This window comes from Giraffa tippelskirchi, chromosome 8 (genome assembly GCF_054371585.1).
Source record: "Giraffa tippelskirchi isolate mGirTip1 chromosome 8, T2T-mGirTip1v1.2.pri, whole genome shotgun sequence".
Classification (NCBI taxonomy): Eukaryota; Metazoa; Chordata; class Mammalia; order Artiodactyla; family Giraffidae; genus Giraffa; species Giraffa tippelskirchi.
In genome coordinates, this window is record NC_137282.1 from 19,011,390 (window position 1) to 19,032,806 (window position 21,417).

General features: G+C 36.1%; 1 protein-coding gene across 2 annotated transcripts in view; it reads right to left on the minus strand.

The window, feature by feature from the left end:
- TNKS (tankyrase) overlaps positions 1-21,417 on the minus strand; it is a 154,687-nt gene that overhangs the window by 20,240 nt on the left and 113,030 nt on the right. For both annotated transcript variants that reach the window (XM_081520916.1, XM_081520915.1), the window contains 7 exons: positions 12,521-12,692; positions 11,301-11,380; positions 9,357-9,502; positions 7,423-7,588; positions 5,886-6,105; positions 5,494-5,603; positions 1,396-1,584 (listed from right to left, as the gene is read on the minus strand). In XM_081520916.1, coding sequence (XP_081377042.1) covers positions 1,396-1,584; positions 5,494-5,603; positions 5,886-6,105; positions 7,423-7,588; positions 9,357-9,502; positions 11,301-11,380; positions 12,521-12,692 — 1,083 coding nt within the window. The remainder of the gene's footprint in view (positions 1-1,395; positions 1,585-5,493; positions 5,604-5,885; positions 6,106-7,422; positions 7,589-9,356; positions 9,503-11,300; positions 11,381-12,520; positions 12,693-21,417) is intronic.

Here is a 21,417-nt window from a genome sequence, read left to right on the forward strand (position 1 = left end):
CATGTCTTCAAAGCACATATAAACTAACACAGATATAAAGAGTTAAAAATTAAAATATTTCACCTTTCTTCTAAAAAAGAGCAGTTATCAGAACATTGACTCTCAATCTCTTCTTTAGAAGGAGTTTCCATACTTACTATGTTTGTTTATGCTTAACAATTATGATGATTTTTGTTCATTTATTTAGTGCACATTTAATAATTTAATGTATAATAAAAACGTGAAATTTTAAGGGGACAGAGCTTTGGCCAGCTTATTCATGAACTCTTCAGTCTGTTAGGCCCAAGTGTTGTTAAGAGTATGTGGGGGAATCTCTTCTTCCGTGTACATGTTGTACCCCTCCTCCCATCAAGAGGTGGCACCTATATCCCTTCCTTTCAATCTGGGTTGCTTGTGAGTTGCTGTGACAATTAGAATGCAAAGGAAGCGGTGCTCTGAAGCTTTTGAGCCAGGCTTTAAAAGGGCTGGTGGTTTCCACTTTTTTCTCTTAGAAATCATCCTCCCATGCTATAAAGAAGTTTGGACTAGATCACTGAGTTTGAGATACTACACACAGAGAGGTACTGCAGGATTTAAAGCCATCCTGGATGCTGCAGCCTCAGCTGAGCTCCCAGCTGAAGGAGTTGTACAAATAGCTGGACTGCTCAGCTGAGTCCAGTCAATGTACACAACCCTGAGAAATTATAAGTCATCATAGTAAGTCACTCACTTGGTTTGGTTAAGCTAGTACATGTTTTGAAATTGTTTAATACTCAGTAATAGATGTATAAACCAGAATATGGCTTAGAGAAGTATTTTTGGTTAAAAAATTCTAAATTATGTGACCATATAGTAACTCCCTGATTTCCAGAAAGTTTAGGAAAGATGTTTCTGCACTGTTTAATTCTGTAGTTAAATAACACATTTAATCATGAAAATTAATCTTGAAAATATTTCTGTAATATATCAGTTTACTTTTCCATCTTCAGAAGAATGATATACAGCTTAGAAGATCATTTTTCTTTGATTATCTCATCCCCTCAGGTAAATTACCATAAACACCAAATGCTCTAGCATACTATGAGAAATGTAGAAGGTGGTAAGATAGCTTACTAAATGCAATACTTTGAGAATACAATCTCTACACAAGTTTTCCTATGATTCATGTTTTCCCTCCAAGTATGGTCAAAAAATGTAACTTACTGCTTAGTTTGTTTTAATAGTTTTAAATTAAAGCAACAACAACAACAACAACGAGAACTTAAAAAATTCTCAAGTTTCCAGAAGGAAGGAAACTCGTTCTTCTCCTAAGGGATAATATGCACCATAAAGCAAACCTGCTAATAAACCCTGGAATTTACTGTCATCCCTGGAATTATAAAAAGCAATTCTAAATATTCTGAAGTGAGGACTTACTGTTGCCAGATCTAAAGGGGTCTGGCCTTCCTGGTTCTTCATAGTTGGATCTGCACCGTGCGCTAGGAGTAGGGCACAAAGCTGCGTCCTGCCTTTTTGGGCTGCTTCATGAAGAGGAGTAAATGCCCACTTGTCTGTTGCATTTACGCATGTGTTGTATTTTATCAATAATGCTGCAATGTCCACATGCTGAAGAAAAACAAAAGAATACCAAGAGGTAATAATGAGATTATCTGGTAAAGCTCCTTCAGGTCACTTGTTTTTATTTAACATTTCATTGCCCCTACATCTCTGTTCTCAGCCTTAACAGAAGTTTCTTTTATAAAAAAAGAATATTCATTGTACCCTTCCACCGGTATTTTGGACTTCATCTTTTCTTGCTTCCTCCAAAATATCAATTTTGTAATTATTCTGCTACTCTATAATTCTTCATGGGAGCTTTTAAAATTTTTTTATTCAGTCCTATAGCATATTCAGACCTATCTTAAATTCTCTAACCCACTGCAATCTGATCTGTTTATTGAAACACTCATCTCAAAGATTCTCAATGTTCTTTCTTCAGCCTTTGGGGAAGTAATGTAATGTAACAAAACAACATTCTACAAAAATTAGTCAGTCATGCCCAAAGTGACTTAGGGGGTGGAGGAAATGTCAGCAGCAGCATACACATTAATAATCTGGACAGGAGGTGATAAGAGACTGAACTGTGATGGTTAGAGAAGAACACAAAAGAAAAGCTAAATCTGAGGAATTTTGAAGGAAAAAAATTGGGTTGTAGAAAGACAAATTAACTACAGAGGAAGAAGAATTCAAAGATGACTGTCTTTTGTTTTTTTAATGTAGTCTAGAAGATTTACAAAAAAGGTAGAGGGAAGCATTAGCAGAAATCGAGTAGCAGAAGTTTAAGTAGGATGGAAACTTTAAGGAAAGTTCACTCGAGGTATGTGGTTTCTAAAATAAAATATCTAAGTAATGGTGTTCTGTAAATGGTTTGACACAAAAGGTCAGAGCACAGATAGGAGAGTCATTTATTTATTCACTTACTCTCTCTAATGCACTTGCCCACCAATCAGACATTTGCCGAATACCTATCTGAGGCTGACTTTGATGAGAATGGGAAGAGATGAGGAAGGTAAAGACAGGCGTATTGGGATTTAGGGCAGGCTTCTTCAAATTTTCCTTAAAAATTCCTTAAAATATTTTCTTTGCTCTCTTAAAGACACTTCAAAAGGAATAGGTACTTCTTCTGAGGAAGTATTAAATTTTTTTTCATACAATACAAATATTTTCTAATTTTAGGAAAAGTGATTTCAGAAAACAGAAGAAAATTTGTTAGGCAAATACAAATCAGAAGTGTCTAAGAAAGCTTCCGCATTTGCTCTGGCAATATAAAAACAACAGCAACAGAGCATAATCAGACTAGGGCTTCTGAGGACAGACCATGTTTTGGACCTTCTGGGGATTATGAATGATATGGCATAATTATGAAATTGATTCTAACACAAAAGATAGAAAGAGGTAACATTGGTAGTACTATCAAAATCACTTAAAACAAACCCCAGTAATTTATTTCCCTTATTCAAAGGATATATGTTGAAAAGAATAGCTATTTTTATTCAATTAATCCAAAAGCATGGAGTAATTTCAAGCTTCTCCCCAGTAAGGTTACAGGGTATTTAAATATGTTCCTGATGATTAATTTTATTCTACTGGCTCAGACAGTAAAGAATCTGCCTACAATGTGGGAGACCTGGGTTTGATCCCTGAGTTGGGAAGATCCCCTGGAGGAGGGCATGGCAACTCACTCCAGCATTCTTGCCTGGAGAATCCCCATGGACAGAAGAGCCTGGTGGGCTACAGTCCATGGGGTTGCAAAGAGTCAAACATGACTGAGCAACTAACACACACATTTGTATTGATAAAATAATATAGTCAGGTAGGCGGATTTGTATAGGTCTCCAAAATTAAGGCAGTGCAAGGAAAGCTGTGTGTGAGGATAAAATGAATTATATAGATGGTATATGTTATTAAACTTTCTTTATATAAAATCTGTAGTTCATGCTTGGAGAAACCAACTACATGCTTGTTAAATCTGCTGACAAACATCTGGAAATGCAAACACAGGAAGCATATTACTATGCATGTAATATAGTACTTGTATAGTACTATACACTAAAACACTAAAAAATAGTGTTTTTTAGTCTTAAAAACACAACTCTTAAATAAGTCTTTTAAATAGCCACACGACTGGGGCAAAAATTATGACTGAAATTTAAGGCTGATGAATGCAATAAATAGCTACAGCTCAGTCCTATACAACAGGACTGAGCAAAGTATTGTACTGGAAGGTCTAGAAAAGGAACTGAACTCTGCTGGAATGTTTCCAGGAGTCAATTTAATATGGTTTCAAAATTCAGCTGCAACACAACATGCTTTAAATGACAAATGTGACATAAAAACAGTGCAAGGGCCCTAATTTAATTTTAGAAAGTTGGAAAGCAGGAGAAGAGAAACGTGCTTGGGCTCCAGTTAGAGCAATTTAATTTTACAATAATGTCATGCAATTCCCCTAACATCATATTATACATTTTAGAGAAAGCACTAAAAAATGAAAAAGTTGAGAAAGAAAATTCAGTAAATTGATTTACTCTTATAAAAAATACAAAATACATGCTGTGTGTTAAATAAATATCAATGCCTTCCTTATATCTACTAAAGAGCAAAAATATTAGTGGTCATGTATAAATGTATATTAAAGATAATATAAGGCATTATAATATAAAAACACTAAGCAGGATAATGCACATTACCATTAATATGTATTCTCACTAAACCTTTAACTTTTATTCAAACTTCTTAAACTCTGTGTTTGTTTCTCCACTTGGAAACACTGACGTGGTAAGTTCTTGCTAAATAAAAAGGCGCAAAGACACAGAGAGCTGACTGATTTCTCAGAGGAAAAAGGTAAAATATGTATCAAAGAAAAATGAACAATAAATAACAGCTTAAGTAACTTTATGTCATTTCAGCTATCTCACAAAGTTATTTTACCCCCAGAATACCAGTCATCGCCCACTACTGAAGTCAGTTAATCTGTGTCTATTTAATACTGATATTGAGCTGGTCAAGCACACCCTCGGAAGTAATATTTTCTTTCCTATCTGTCCAACCTGAAACTGGTTTGTTGCTTTCCTGAAGCGTGTTTCAACTCAGGACATGTCATCTCCCTGAAATACTGCTCACTGAGAGGGGGCATGAGAAGATGTGGATATGCTCATCATAAAGGGCAAGGAAGGAGAGAGTACAAGAATACGGAAATCATGGGATTAGTTTTTACTTATAGACTGTCAGGTTTATTCAAATCTAGAAACTGTCCTCACCAATAATGACTCCATTTATGAGAACCCCTGGTATGCACATTCTGGCCTCTGGGCATTTTTACAGTCAAATAGGGATTAAGTGGCTCAACAGACAAGCACAAGAGCGTTCATCTTCTTCCTGTGTGAGTCATCAGACCTAAAGTGGGCCCTGGTGACTTCCAGGCAGGCAGTCCAACAAATATCAAGGTTAGAATACATCCCTTTCTCTCTTTCAGCGGATGATTACAGTTACAAGGCTTTGAAAGAATAAATTTTGACTTTCACAGTGGGGTTTCAGCTAGTCATCTGAACTGTATGAAACCATATATAGCAATCACTCAACTGTTTACTTGAATATTTCTAAGATGCTGATGATAAACATAAGCAAGCATAATTTCCATGCTTACAGAGGAAACTGCGGGCTTTTAGAGTTTATAAAATCTACATAAGGTACAGTTAAGATTCATTATCTGTATCAATAAATATTAGCTGAGCAGGCATTAAATACCTATTATTGTGCTACATAAGGTGAAGAGTCCAAAAAGCTGAAAAAAAATACAGTCTTTGGGCAAAAGATAGTTAAGCCTAACAGAGAATGCTAGAGAAACTTTAAATAGTAAGATTAAAATTGTACTAAATTATGCTGTTGGTGAGGTTATCTGTTGGTTATTTCATGCATGGTATGTATTTAATAAAGTAGTAAGTATCGGTGAAGTTTTCTAGACTTTAGCATGCTCACCCCATAGGATGCCGCATTGTGAAGAGGTATTAAACCACCTTTGTCTTGGGCATTAACATCTGCTCCGTGCTCTAGAAGATACTCAGCTACTTCCAGGTTATTGTAGCCTGCTGTTAGAATGAAAAAATGGCAAACATGTCAGCTTACGGAAAAAAAATGTACATAAATGATAAGGACTAGAAAATATTGGGTTTTTAATACTTTTTGCTTTAAAAACTAGTTAGGCATGATTAAGAATAAAAAATTTATAAAATTTATAATAAAAATTATATAAAATTATGTCAATGAAGCATTTTACTGAGTAGCACTCTTCCTGCTCAGCATTTCTTTCCTCTTCTGGTGAACTGTATCCAAGAAAGGACATAAGCCTTGGAAGTGCTGGTGATGCTTACCTGCCAGATGCAGAGGGGTTGAGTTTCTGCCCTGGGTATCTCTGCAGTTGATATTTTCTGGGGTACACAGCTTTTGCACTCTTGCCAGGCAGCCCTTCTTAGCAGCATCCAACAAAGCAGCATCTCCTCTCAGCAAGTCCTGAATATCTGTGTCTCCTTCTTTTACCAAATCTAAGGGTGTATTTCCATCTCTGTTTTTTTTAGTGGGATCTGCTCCATGCTACAAAATAACCAAATGGTGTTTGTGTTTTCTGTAGCATCTTTGTTATGCTTTGTTTCTTTATTTTTAACTACACTTTCACTCCTCCAAAGAAAAATACCTATTCTATGTGCATTGTGAAAAACAGAGGCAACATTTGGTTTTTCTTGCAAATTTCCTACTTAGCAACATATTGAATCAGCTTTCTAACTACTTCCCAATCAAAGCCTCATGCTTCAGGATCACCTGTGATGGTGAGAGGGAAAGGTGTCAAATGTCTTTTACTTTTGTAGCATATACTGTCTCAGACTCCATGCTGTCTTTGGAAACCGCTTTTCCTTTTAATGATGGCCTGGATATTAATGTTAATCAAATCTTAATTATTAATATATAAAGATACTCAGTGCTGATGAAATGAGAAGAGGAAGACACAGGTGGAAAAAGTATGAATATTCAATTCCAAACAGAATCAGTAAAAAGAAAGTTTGGTAATTTAAAAATATTTCTGTTTTAAGTCTGAGCACCTATGGTGAAATCAGGTAGATTAACTTGATTTTATATGTTTAATCATTTATACTTATGAAATAAAGTAAATAAAAGTCAAGAATCTTTATTTACAGGCCTGACACAGATGTTATTGGCCCACTGGGGAAATCTGGAATAACCAACCTAGACAGTGAATTCACAGTGACCTAGAAGTTATTTCTTACTTAATCAGTGACAATAAAAATGAGTATCAAATATAGTGTTATTCTTTAAACTCATATGAACATATCTGATCCCATAAAAGTGGTAGGAGAAGAATTTTATATTGAACTAAGACAAGTTTCTCTCTAGTTTAAAAAAAAGAGAGAGGAAATGATATAAATACATGTCCAGTCATTTTTCACATCTTTTAATTTTATATCTTTTAATGTTTAATTAATGCTTAATAGTTAGAGATGAGTTTGTTAACAATAATAAAAATAGCTAGCAAGAAAAAAATATCAAATGATGGAAAAACACATTTCTTCTTATATAAATGTCTTCTGATATTAAATCTGTCAGTCACAGATAAATAATGCAAGCTAATTCAACTCTTTTCAAAACCTACCTTGTTGAATTGTGATGAACTCAACATAATCAAATCAGTTCAGAAAGGCACTTCAGCCATTACTCAAAGCTACCTAAGTATATTGATATCACACTTAAAACATCCCCCTAGAACAGAAAACGGAAGCCGTCTCTACAGCACTTACTGCACTGTATTACAGAATAATTTACCTTGATGTCATTTTACATCCTAACCAAATAATAAATATAATTACCTTATATTTTATAATTTTTAAAAGTACATACTTTTAAAAGGAGCTTGCAGATTTCATATTTTCCTTTAGCTGCTGCTTCATGTAGAGGGGTAAATTTCCATAAGTCCGCCACATTGACGGAAGCCCCATGTCTTACCAAGAGCTCAGCTACTTCGTAGTGTCCGTATGAACAAGCATTATGAAGGGGCACCAAGCCACTAAACCAAAGAAAATTATTTTTAAAGACATACAATAAGCCTGTGTGGTAAAATGATACATATAATAAAATAATTCTCCCTTAAGAAAAATAATTCTCTGATCTTGAAGGTAAGAGTCAGTATTCAGTAATGAAAATAATGGTATCAACCAAGAACTCTAGTCAGATGTGCAAACTATTCTGTGATGACTCTTTTAAGTTCTGATTACAAGGCAGCTGGCCTTCTAAAAGGACAAAAAGATGTCCCCATAAAAAAGGAGGGTGCCTCAAAAGATAAGTTTAAGTTGCACTTAGTACATAGCAGACACAAGGTATCAAGTTAGTACCTTTTTGCTTAGAGATCAGGTTTCTTTGTTTTTGTTTTTAATGTTTTGAGACCAAAAATACGAAGTGCTAAAATGGGGCAATAGAAACAAATGTTGGCTCCTCTCTAACAAACTATAATACTTTGAAAGAGATAGTGATTAATATTAAATATTCATGTCTGATGTCTTTCTTTTAAAAGAGAAATAAATGCAAAATGGTTAACCGAAATCTAGTGAAAGTGAAAGTGGTAGTTACTCAGTCAGGTCCGACTCTTTGTGATCCCAAGGACTATAGTCCTTTTCTGTCCGTGGAATTCTCCAGGCAAGAAGACTGGAGTGAGTTGCCATTCTCTTCCCCAGTGGATCTTCTCAACCCAGGGTCAAACCGTGTCTCTTGCATTGCAGGGAGATTCTTCACTGTCTGGGCAACCAAGGAAGCCCAACTGACGTCTAAGTTGTGTGGTTTATTTCTTAGCAATGTAACTGCACAGGAAGGTGCTTATTTATATTTTGAGATGATATGAAATTAACTCAGGATATGGAAGCTCATTTCAGTTAAAACTTCCTTCGTGCTTTTCTAAATGTCTTCCATGGCTGCTTTAAACCCTGTCTAGATAAACTGAAATAGTTTCATAAGCTAATCCAAAAATAGAGAATATCTGAATTAGTAAAAATGAAATTATGTTTCTATTAATATGGATGACTCTGGGATGGATGGCTTCTTTTTGGAGGAGACTATACATTTTTAATAGCAAAAGGAGGGATGAACAATAAACTATAAACTATATAAACATATTTACATAATACAATAAAACACTATATATAGTCATTAAAAGGATGAAATGAACTATTTAGTACTGATATAGAAAGACATTCAAGATATACTATTATAAAAAAGGCAAACTGTAAAGCAGAGTGTGTGGGATGACATCTTCATTTATGCTAAAAACAAGCCCTACCACAACAGCACACACACTGGTACATGTGCTTCAAAACTCCAGACAATTACAACAAAATTTTGATGTTGTGATCTCTAGGAGGTGGAATGAGAAGGACTTTTCACTTTCTACACATTTTCATAAAGTTTTAATTTTGGCGGATTCCCAGGTGGCTCAGCAGTAAAAATATATCTGCCTGTTAATGCAGGAGATGTGGGTTTGATCCATGGGCCAGAGAAGATGCCTTGGAGAAGGAAATGGCAACCCACTCCAGTATTTTTGCCTGGGAAATCCTACGGACAGAGGAGCCTGGTGGGCTACGGTCCACGGGGTCGCAAAGAGTTGGACATGACTTAGCTACTCTACAACACCAAAGTTTTACGCATTATGCTTTAAGCTTTAAATAAAAAAAACACATTACTTTTTTAACAAGGGAAAAAATCTATCATGAAAAAAATTTTTTTTTCTTTTCTTTTTTTAAAGTATCAAGAAAATGAATGCCACACAGTGATATTCTAACACATACCCTTTGTCTTTGGCATGGACATCGGCACCATGGTGGAGGAGATACTCCACGACAGACACACGGTTGTAGCCTGCCGCGAAGTGTAAGGGCGTGGAATGCCGGCCCTCTAAATCTCTGCAATTCACATTCTGAGGGCTGCAAAGTTGCTTTATTGACATACACACACACAAACACAAAAAGAACATTAGTATTTATTTAAGGATCTTGCACCAAAATACTGCAGGCACCTTGGATAAGTTGTAATTTTCTAATGAATATTTCTTTGATTAGATAATACAAGTGACGTTTTAAAATCAGAAAGATGTTTTGCTTTACAGTGTCTACAAATATTCTTACATTTGCACAGCAATTTCACCTTTTTCAACATTTCCTGGCCAAAATCCTAATCAAAAAGAAGGAAACATAATAAAGCAAGCATTTCCAAGGCAAATGGTGCCTTCCTTTCATTGTTACAAGGCTTTCTTCCCTGTGAGAGCCTGTCTGCTTGTACCAGCACGCTCTTAGCCACTCTTTGCTCAAGTAAGATTAACCCTGGCTGACTGCAGAAAATTCTTGCCTGCTTTGACATGGCAACAAGAAGGCTCTGGAAAAATTACATTCATTCTGTCTGGGCCACCCCTCTGGCCCTTTGATCCATCAGAGCAGAGCCAAGTAATCAACAATGTTTTACCTGATCTTCAATGGGATATTTTGGTCTACAAGTCAAACTGATTCTGACCATACTAGTTTTTGGCCTTCTATATCCTTCAGCTGTGTCCTCCAAATCTCCTGTTACCTGTTCGTTTTCCTTTTGAACATTATTATCTTAGCACAAGCTCAACTCTGTCTGCTTACAAAGCAGTGGAAGCAAAGTTGGGCTGGGGAGGCTGCATCATTGGTGGTCACAGATGGATGACAATACAAATATCTGAGTAATAATTTATAAAAAATTTCATTTTGTTTTCAGTGAGAGAATTATTATCTACTTGAGAAGTTAATCATCATCTCCATTTTACATATATATAAACCAAGGCTCTGAGAGGTTAAGTGACATCCTATGTCCTAGAGTGGTAACGGGTAGAATAAAAACTCAAACCCTGTTTTCCCGATTTTTAATCTTGCGATCTTTCTGCCATTGCTTACTTATTTAATCATTTAATCAGTTCTTACTTATTTAATTATCCCAAATTTAGGGAAGTGACATGAAGAGAGGTAATGAAAAGAAGAAAGGTAAAAAAAGCAGAGAAAAAGTGATATTTTCTAGGCTACAAGGTCTGATGTCAAGGGCTTTCCATGTATTTGACAGTCTGGTTGTTGCTCCTGCCACTGTAGTGAGCTGTTATAATATAAAAACTCAGAACCTGAAGTTACCTATGGATATACTGAGGAGGGGCTGGTAGGGCAAACACAGGACTTTTCAGGTGGTACAGTTTTTTTTACACAACAGAAGGAAGTCTGGGCATAAGGGAGAGACTCTATAACCTAAAGAGCCATCATCATTTGGTCAGATTGTATCTTTTCATAACAAGTGAGTCTGTGGCTACATTAATACATAAACTGTAGAATCAAAAAATACTTCCCAACTGCAAGATCATAAGGATGCTTTCCTAGAGCAAACGTGAGACTCTCTTGGAAAAGGTCAAGAACACTGTTTCAAACTTTATTGCACTATTACCTGGGCTTACACTAACTTGCAAATTTATGTGTGGTCCAAAATAACACTTTAATTTTAAAAAGTAGAAAGAAATAAAAAGAGCATTCATATATAACCAGAAGTAAAGTGACTAAAAAGTGATTTAATGAAAGGCACATACTAGGAAATTGTTCATAAAGATCTCTCTTTATGAGTCCACTCTGCTCATCCCTTTTATTGTTTGGATTTGAGTTGTTTCACTTACAAGCTTAAAATGAATTGGTAAGCAAAGGTTTCAAAGAGCTACCCAAGACATTAAAGCATTGACATACCTTCACAGTTTCCAAGTCTCCAGCTTTAGATGCTTCTAAGAGTCGATAGTCAACATCAGAAGTGCGTATAGGTGTACTTTCTGCATAAAAGACAAGGGAAGATTACTGCTGGTTTTTAAGGAACCACAGAGTAGCAAAGGAGGGAAAATTATTTGGTAAATGGAAAGAGAGATGTTAAATAAATGCTGTCAGAGTTTACAATTAAAGCTTTACTATTGTATACTGTTGGTAACTATAGGCTTGTGAGATGAAAGTGCCGGTTTCTAAAAGTGGATCTCAAACCTGGTATTAACAGGGGTTGTTAAATAAACCTTTAAAATACTGCCCAGAACAGAACCCCAATAATTTACTATACATTCTATGTAACTGATGTATTCTTTCAGGAGTCATTACAGACATAACCTGGAATTAGATTAGTAAATATAGGTACAACTGAAAAGTTCAGCCAGTATATGGTCTACACACATACAAATTTTTTGCAGAAATATTAGTTTAAAAAATTATATTGTCTTCTAAATAAAAAAAAGAATTCTCATTTAAAAAAACCTTTATGAGGGCAAGACTTGACCACCAAATTCTATTATTTGTATTATCCTTCCTGATCAATAAAAAATATGAAGACTTAAACTAAAATGTTCTGGCACATACTAAATTAGGCATTTAATGACCCATATAATGTTTTATCTTACTAATAAATTTTTACGAATTGTCAAAATAATAAAAAAAATTTTTATTTGTGATTTAGTATTTAATTTTATCTTTTACTAGCAGCCATATATTCTAACTATATTCATTTAGAAGACATTTTAAAAGCATTGCTGGAGCAATCTGCTTAATTTATTCAATCCTTTCCTCCCCATTTTATCAATTACCTCCAAAAACTATATATAATATTATGAGAAATTCTGATGTAATAGCTATATGTTTGCCTGATTTATAGTTCCAACTTGCAGACACTAACCAAAAATTCACTATTAAATGGTTCTTAGTACAAGTATAAGAGAAAAATTTGGAATGTTTGAAGTTTAAGAATTACAAAAAGGAGACTGTTGATGGGCAGGGCCACAGGCTAAACTGTAAGCAAAGAAAGGCAGGAAAAATTTTCAGGCCAAGAAAACGTTCCAAAGAGCCCCTTAAAACAAGGGGCACAAAGTCTGCCTATCAGTGGGCAGACCTGGAAGAGGAAGAACAGAAAGCAACGTCTATCTGTGTGAACTTACCACTCAGAATCTGCTGCACGGCCTCGTTCCCCATCTGTGCTGCTGTAAAGCCTTGTAAGGAGATGATGGAGGGATCAGAGCCGTAACTCAGTAGCAGGCGGCATGTCTGCAGATGACCAGCAAGGGCAGCTCTATGCAAAGCGGTCTGACCAAGGGTGTCCAGTGCATTCATCTGAAAAATCATTGAAGGGGGCACATGGGACTGAGCAACTATTTTGTTTCCCTTTACACCCTAGTAAATAAATTGAGAAAAATCAACTGTCAACTTTTATGAAAAATACAAGACTATTCATAAACTATTCATGAATTCTTGCGTGCTGATTCTAAAGAAATACCATCTTCTTAGCTGCCCTTTTCTGACCATCTTATTGAAAATTATAATATACCCATCTCTTCCCTGAATGACTGTCTTCCTGTCCATCCTCCATTCGTTGCCACTCTCCTTGACAACTCGAGGTCTCTGTAAGGTCCCCAAGGGCTGGGACTCTTGTCTGAGGTTCGCTGCCTGCCACAGCAAAGATGCACATTAAATACTTTTGGATGAATGGGTTCTACCAAACTTGTTCCCAGAATGTAAAGACAACAGAGTAAGTAAGTAAAGATAAAGTAATTAATTATATTTCTTTTCTAATTTTAGTAAATGATTATAATAGAATGACCTAATTGCTTTACAAACACATTTAACCAAAAACTTGATTTGAAAATTCAAAAGTTCCATTTTTTAAACTTTGAAAAATTATAATGAAAGAATGGTTACTTTTAAGACTGTTGAAACAATGTTAAACTTTGGGATCATGTTTATAATTTGATCAAAACTAACTAGTCTTAACCTGTTTTCTGGAATGTCCCAGTAAAGACTACTCTAGTCAGACCAAAGTCCATATTCATTGTAGACGATGCTTCTCTCGGAGAAGCCCTTCGTTCTGCCTTTCTGGATTACGAGATCCATGGCAAGTCTCACCTTTTCTAAGAAGTCTTCCTTGATTACTTTAAACCTTGATTACTTCCTTTCTGAACACCTGTGTCAATCCAGCACTATTTTAGAAATTAGAACACTGGGATAGTGTTTGTTTACCAAGCAAAATTAAGATTACTGAAATATGGACTGTATTGCATATGTTTTCTGTGTCTAGAAAGCTCCTATTAATGGTACATAGAAAATTCTCAAATACATGCTATTCAAAACACTTGTGTACCCCCACCAAACACAAGAATAAGAGAGGATTTAAGACAATTGGTCTTCCTGTCTCCAGTCTTTGATTGTTGTAAGTAAAGCCAAGGGTTTACTTGCCCTTCAGGCAAGGGTTCAAATAAATTCTTAACAGTGTTTCATAAGATTCACCATGAAATACTGACAAATTTAATTATATCTTATTCGCCAGCAGAAAAATGACTGTTTATACATAGACAACATAAAAGCACAGTCATTAGCATGTACTGATGGGAAACACAAGTGGTCAAACTAAACTTGAATTTTTCTATGAACTATTTCTGTTACATCCTTATCAGAGGAGAAAAACTTAAAACTGAGAACATTCTAATCATTAACATTTTCCTGGAATTTGCAAAAGACACCAATTTAACTATAGTGATGGAAATCCTAAATCCAGTTCATCAAATCATGGGAACATGGTCTGAGAACTACTAGTCTAAAATACAGATCTTACCAAGTTACTCCTCAGCTCAAACCCAGGGGCTATTTAGTGCCTTCACATAAACTTGAATCCCTCCACATGTCATTAAGACCATCTGTCATTTAGTTTTTCATCACCTCCCCTTCTGAGATATTTTCTCATCACAATCTGATAGGCTTGCTATGCTCCAACATTGTTAAGTTACACTGAAGCCCTATTTTCTGGAGGTGCTAGTTTCTAAAGTCATTGCAAAAGGTAAAAAATTTGCCTTTCGTCAAGATTATCCTTGAAGATACCTTAACAATGCAGTGGTAGAGACAGAGATAGTTTCTCAGTAAATCCAACATCAGCCAGTTTCACTTCCAGTGTCTGGGCAAATCAACTAAACACCAGATGAAGTACAGAGAGTATTTTTAAACATTAACTACACACTGTGTAAGAAGTGGTCACCCCTATAAATATGCGTGGTGGAACTGAGTGCAACACAGCAAACCGCAGATTCACTTCTCCCATTTCTTACTCACTCTGGGGCAGGAGCTCACGGAGTGACATACTGAGCACAAATCACCACTCACTAGTATAAGGAAGGGACACAACTACATTTACTAAGCACTTACCAATATTAGACTCTGTGCCCGATACTATATGTTTTAATATACTGTAAGCTGTTTAAAAGCAGAGACTATACTTTTAAGATTTTCCTAAAAAGAATGATTGAGTACTGTAATGATATGTGGCCGGAAATGTATAGGACATAAAGTTATGACTAAAAAATACCAAACACTGTTTTGGAAACCAGTAAGCAGACTATAAGCAAATGGTAAGGGGACTCTCTCCAAATTCTAGTCAGTGTGAACAGCCTAGTCTTAACAGCTAACTGTGAGGTTGAGTTCACCTCCTGTCTAAGCTTAAGCTATCTTTGTCCACGTCACTCAGGTGGTAATTCATCATGAATTATTCTGTGACATTTCTGTACTTAGGAATGTGAACTCACACAATTTTACATTAACTACGAACATGTGATGATGTCCCAATCTGATTTCAAGTAATCTGAGAGTTGAAAATGGTCTCTATATTAGCTATTTTTTTCTGTTCAAATCAGGGCACTTTGAAATTAAAAGCAAAGAATAGTAAAAATAAAATCCACAATAGAGGGACAAAGACAGGAATCTGAAACAGGTCTATATCCTGGTAGAAAGAAACTACAACTTAGGGAACAGGTAGCAGGCATACTGGAAACTTTTCAGCTTGAAGTTAAGAAACACTGGGCTTCCCTGGTGGCTCTGATGGTAAAGAATCTGCCTGCAGTGCAGGAGGCTCGGGTTCAATCCCTGGGTCGGGAAGAGCCCCTGGTGAAAGGAATGGCAACCCGCTCCAGCATTCTTGCCTGGAGAATTCCGTGGAAGAAGAGTCTGGCAGGCTACAGTTTATGAAGTTGCAAAGAGTTGGACACGACAGAGCAACTAACACTTCCACTTTTTTTTTTTAAAGAAACATTATCTCTGTATCATCCCCCCACTTTTTAAAATAAAAGTCTTAAGAAACTAATTTTGTTGAATACTACTAAATGATTATGCCAACTATCATACACACATCTTGAGTCTACATTTCTGTAATTGGTTTTCTAAGAGAAAGTAGTTCCCTAGGAAGTTTATCTTCCTGAAGCAGGATTTGCTCATGCCATCTGCCTATTCAAAAATTTCCAATGGTTCTGTAAGTATTATAAGAACAAACCCAAAACTCTCCAATTGAGACTCCTAAGACCTTGCTCCAATATGTCTTTTCAGATTTTCCTTATTTCCCCATGAACTAACTACCTATTATTCTATCTACTGAACTAACTAATCATAACTTGTGACTAACAAACTCCTTTGCTTTCCTGATTGAGTCATTATGACTCAAATGTATTTTTGCTCAAATGTATTCTGAGCAAAAATCAGCCACTCACTAGGTAAGAAAGGGATGCCAACTACATTGACTACTATTTCTATAGATCTAATTCCTGGACATTCCTAGTGAAAATTCTATTTTATTCATGAAATTTCTCCATTTTCTCCCCAGCCTGCCACCACTAATAGAAGTAATTGGTCTCTCCTCTGAATAACAATCTACCTGTCTTTTCCAATCTGATAACAGATATTCAAGTAGACTGTATTAGTTGAGACTATTTTTAGATTTTAAATCCCTTAAGACAAGAAGATTTATCAAATTCATACTTCCTATATACCTCACAGTAATAAGTGTAATACCTTGTATACTGGGTGTTTGAAAATGGTTGGTAAATGGATGGCTCAAAAGAATGACAAATTAGTAACTTCTGATGATAAAGGATACAGTTTTCGATATACCATTCTGTATAATGAACAGAGACTACTGAAACATTCTCTAACCAAAAACCATGTATTCTTTCCCCAGAAATCTGGAGGAAAAAAAGTTAAATGCCTGTGTTGACAGAATTGTTTAATACTGAAAATAACTGACTCACTTTATCTGCAGTAAAAGTATAATTTAAGTCTTTACAGATTATTACAGGCCACTGTTACCCATGGTAGGATGTACACAGGTCAAAGCATCTCCTATGAGGAACGAAATAAACAAAATGACTACCAATTTAATTCTTAGCTAGAGTTCTGCTACAGTGATCAGTATTTTACTTTCAAAGGTTTTTTTAATCCTTTAATGTGTTATGAATCCATCACAGAGTATAGAATTTTTCTAGGAAGTTAAATTTTAATATAACTTGAGAAACATGAAACTAGATTAATGTTTACTAGCCACACTTGAGTATTATTATTTGTAAACGTCAACATCCACATGGAATTTTAAAAGAAGCAATCAGGTTTTCTGAAAAGAGATATATTCTAATGGTACATATTTTCTTTGCTTTCTTAAAGGGGTACTCACACTGCCCACATGCCCTAACTGTCAGAGAAATAAGTTGCGGAGCATAGCTGATTAGACTCAAGGTGCCAATGCCATGGCTGTGCTAAACAAACTGAAGTCTTATTTACGCTCCCTTTCTCATCTTTGAGACATGGGAGAGACGGCAGCTGCAGGTGGTATATTTCTAAGCCAAAGGTTTATAAAGTAAGGGCTATGAAGATCATATTCAGGCCACAGAGAAGTACAACAGAAAAATACAGTCTATAAAAAGAAGAATGAAGCAGCTGAACAAGACTGGTAGAGAAAAGAAACTCATGCAATCTCAGAAAGAGAGAGAGACATATACAGAGAGAACGGCAGCTAAGGAAACTAACAGTTATTTCCAAATTCATTGTTCTATCTTTTGTGAATTTCAGCTTTAACTCCTGCAGGTCATTTCTTTGGGATTAACTCTGTGGTTATCTCACAGAAGTAATAAGCCAGATTTCTACTTCTGCCTAATCTATATTCAGTCGATCTAACTGAATGGTAACTAAAATGTCTCTGAGACACTGGCCCCTTGGGACTTTATTCTGATATGATCAAACCTCAGATATTATTTGAACTATAAAAGCTACTTGGGATCTACATTTTGGGCTTCCCCGGTGGTTCAGAGGTTAAAGCGTCTGCCTGCAATGCAGGAGACCTGGTTCGATCCCTGGGTTGGGAAGATCCCCTGGAGAAGGAAATGGCAATCCACTTCAGTATTCTTGCCTGGAGAATCCCATGGACGGAAGAGCCTGGTGGGCTACAGTCCATGGGGTCGCAAAGAGTCGGACATGACTAAGCGACTTCACTTTCACTTAACACTTTTGGGCTGACAGAATTTGCTTATCAACCCACCTCTGAAAGAGAATTAATAAAATCCTTATAATAAGCTAACACATTTCTCTAAAGAGCAAAGATTCTTGATCACTCTCAATGTGAGAAATAAGCCCATTAAACACCAATTACTATTGACACAATTTCTTCTTACATTCAGTATAAATAAATCTGTCAAATTAAGACATGAACATCAAAAAAATTTCTTCATGTTCCACACATTTAACAGATGCTCACTAATGACAAAATAGCAGTGCTTTCAAGTATGAAAAAAAGAACTTCTGAATTAAACCTTTTGTTTCTAGGTACTAACAATATGATATGCAACTGTGGCTTAGGGTCTACTTAATAATGATAGCAGACAAAGCAGTAGCAATAGAATGCAGAATATCAGAGTAGATTAACAATAATAAAAAAAGATAAAATCCTTATGTCTCTCTTATTTAGAGTTTACAGCAATTTTGTAAAGCAGGGAGTTGGTAGACATATTTTTACTCCTATAAAAGTGGGCTTTTCAAAGAAGTTGGTTAATAACCCCATTTTCTTATAACCAGCATTTCCTTACTAGTCCTGTCTTCCATCCTTTCGCTGAATACTGCCTGCTTGCCTCTCTGGACCCATAATATCATCGTTGACCCTGCTTCGCGTCCTGGGAAAATCACTTGTATAGATGACAGCAATGGCTTTTTTCTCTTTAACTATTTGTTGTGTTTGGCCAGTGGGTGGTCTTGACAAGAGGACTGGTGGGAAGGAGTGGAATGAGAGTGTGGATGAGACCTACCCTTTATCAAAGGCCACAGATGCTGTCAGGTGATCTTCTCTATCTAGCTCCCCCCTTCTGTGCTCCTTCAGGCCCAGGGATGACGATAGCTCCCACTTGCTGCTGGTACTACCTCATTCCTGTTGACTTCCTAAACCTTGCCCACACCTTTGTATTTAAGTTATTAAATATTCCACAAATTACCCACTTTGAGTGTGTATTTATTGCCAAAACCCTAACTAATACAATTTTCTACCTCTATACCTTTGGAATACCTCCTTCAAAAGCTGTGTGTGTGTGTGCATGCTCAGTCCTGTCCAACTCTTTGTGATCCCATGTAGCTCACCAGGCTCCTCTGTCCACACAATTTTTTCAGATAAGAATACAAGAGTGGGTTGCCATTTCCTTCCTCAGGGATCTTCCCGAGCAGGGATCAAACCTGCATCTCTTTTGTCTCCTGCAGTGGCAGGCGGATTCTTTACCACTATGCCACCTGGGAAACCCCTCTTCCCACAACTGTTCCACAAAGATGAGCAACCCTCAAAGGTTCTTTCCTTGACTCTCAGCTCATCTCTCCACATTCTCTACCCTAAACCTTCCTCCTTCCCACAGTGTGTGATCATTATGTCAAGGGCTTCCCAATACATATTTCTAATCCTAAACTCTCTATCATACTCCAGTGCTATGTTTCCAACTACTAGTTTTATTTAATGTCCTTCTATTCCTCCTATCATATTAACTCCAAGCATAAAATCATTGCCAACACATAGCTTTCTTACTTCCTTAATTGTACCACCATTTTCTAGGTCTATTCAAGCACCCAATTCACTTCCAAGTAATACAGCTTAGTATTTCACAAATAGTCTTTCACAAACGGCTTCCGTCCTGCTCTTCCTTCTTCACTACTGGTGCCACTAAATTGATTCAGGATTAGCTTCAAGTTTGGTAATTGCATTAACTTTCAAACTGGTATTTCTTACAGTATCCAGCACACTATCATTATCATTTTACATCTCAATGGTGAACTAGTGGATCAAAATAAATTAGAAAGGGATTATACACGTGTCTTCTATAAAATTTAGATAATGAGGAGAAATATATATTATGTAAGTTTAGAAAGACACATATGGAAAAAATTACAACATTCATACTTACTAGTAATTAAAGAAAGTATGGTTTGTATGCAAGGTACTATACAACATATAAATATATATATATATCAGTTCAGTTCAGTCACTCAGTCGTGTCTGACTCTTTGCGACCCCATGAATTGCAGCACGCCAGGCCTCCCTGTCCATCACCAACTCCTGGAGTTTACCCAAACCCATGTCCATCGAGTCGGTGATGCCATCCAACCATCCTCATCCTCTGTCGTCCCCTTCTCCTCCTGCCCCCAATCCTTCCCAGCATTAAGGTCTTTTCCAATGTGTATATGTATATATATATATATATATATATATATAAAAGCTCATTTAATTTTTACCAAAACGAAACAACAGTCACCCTTGTAGGGAGGTATTAATACCCATATATCACTAATGAGTCAACTGAGGTTCAGGAAAATTAAGTCCAAGGTCATAAAACTATAAAGTGGAAGATTCCAAATGGAAAAATATACCTGTTTATGTTATGTACACAATATGCTTAATTTAACATGCACAATGAACCTAAACTTTGTATTACCAAGCTTTACTCAAAAGAATGTTTTGGCTTATATTACCAAGTTCTATTTAAGTAAGACAAATTAGTTAATGGTATTAGATCTCCCTACCAAATTCTCTGCCGTTTCTGATTTTACTAGTCTTAGCTTAAGAACTGGATTCATGGTGAGGAGGTAAAGACAGCAGAAGGGTAGAAGCAGCATAAGAGAGCTGAATCGTAATTCAAGGGTGGGGCTGCTTGTTGGGAAGGTGCTTTTAGATCAAATGGAAACAGTGAGTTGTTCAAAAATCAAATTGAAACCACAAGTTCCCCAGAAAGAACACCAGGCAGGCAAACATTAGGGCCCATCAGTAGCTAAACTGGGTTTTTACAGTGAGCTTTTACTAATGCTAGTCACCAGATAAACCAACCCTAAGGGACAGCAGTCTGCCTTGGAATCAGGGAGTGAATGAATGGGAGGGTGGAAATTGGTATTGGTGGGTTCATAACCCTGCTTAATTTTCTTTTCCATTTAAGGTACTTAAGTAGCAGGAGTTGGCAATTTTGTTGAACTGCAGTGGGGGGACTAGGGAAGATATACTAGTCTAAAAGTCATTCTACAACACTGACAGGGAGTTTAAAATTATACATGTCTGACTGATGAATTGTGACGGTATTGATGAGAATGTACTGTGAACATGAAGGGCAGAAGAAGATTTAGAGCCACAGACCTAGAGTAATGCTGACTAGGATAGGTTATATGAAATAATGTTATTTCTCATTGAATCTTCATGAAATAAAATGACTCATGGAAGACAACAAATAGATACTTTCCCAAAATGAAGGGCATTATTCATGGTTGTTCAAGAACATTATAAATGTCATAAGATATTTTTAAAAATAGGTCAATGATAAACATACAATGCTCTTAACAGTAGCAGAAAGCCCACTTAGCTTATTATTTTCTGCTTGGTGGAGCAACAAGACATTATTTATGTAACAACACAGTAGCTGTACCCTCAAAATAGGTAATAAATTTGTAAAACTCTGCTCCTTTCATTCCAGTTCATCCTGCCTCTTTAATTAAAAACATCAATGGTCCTTTTAAAGCAAGGATA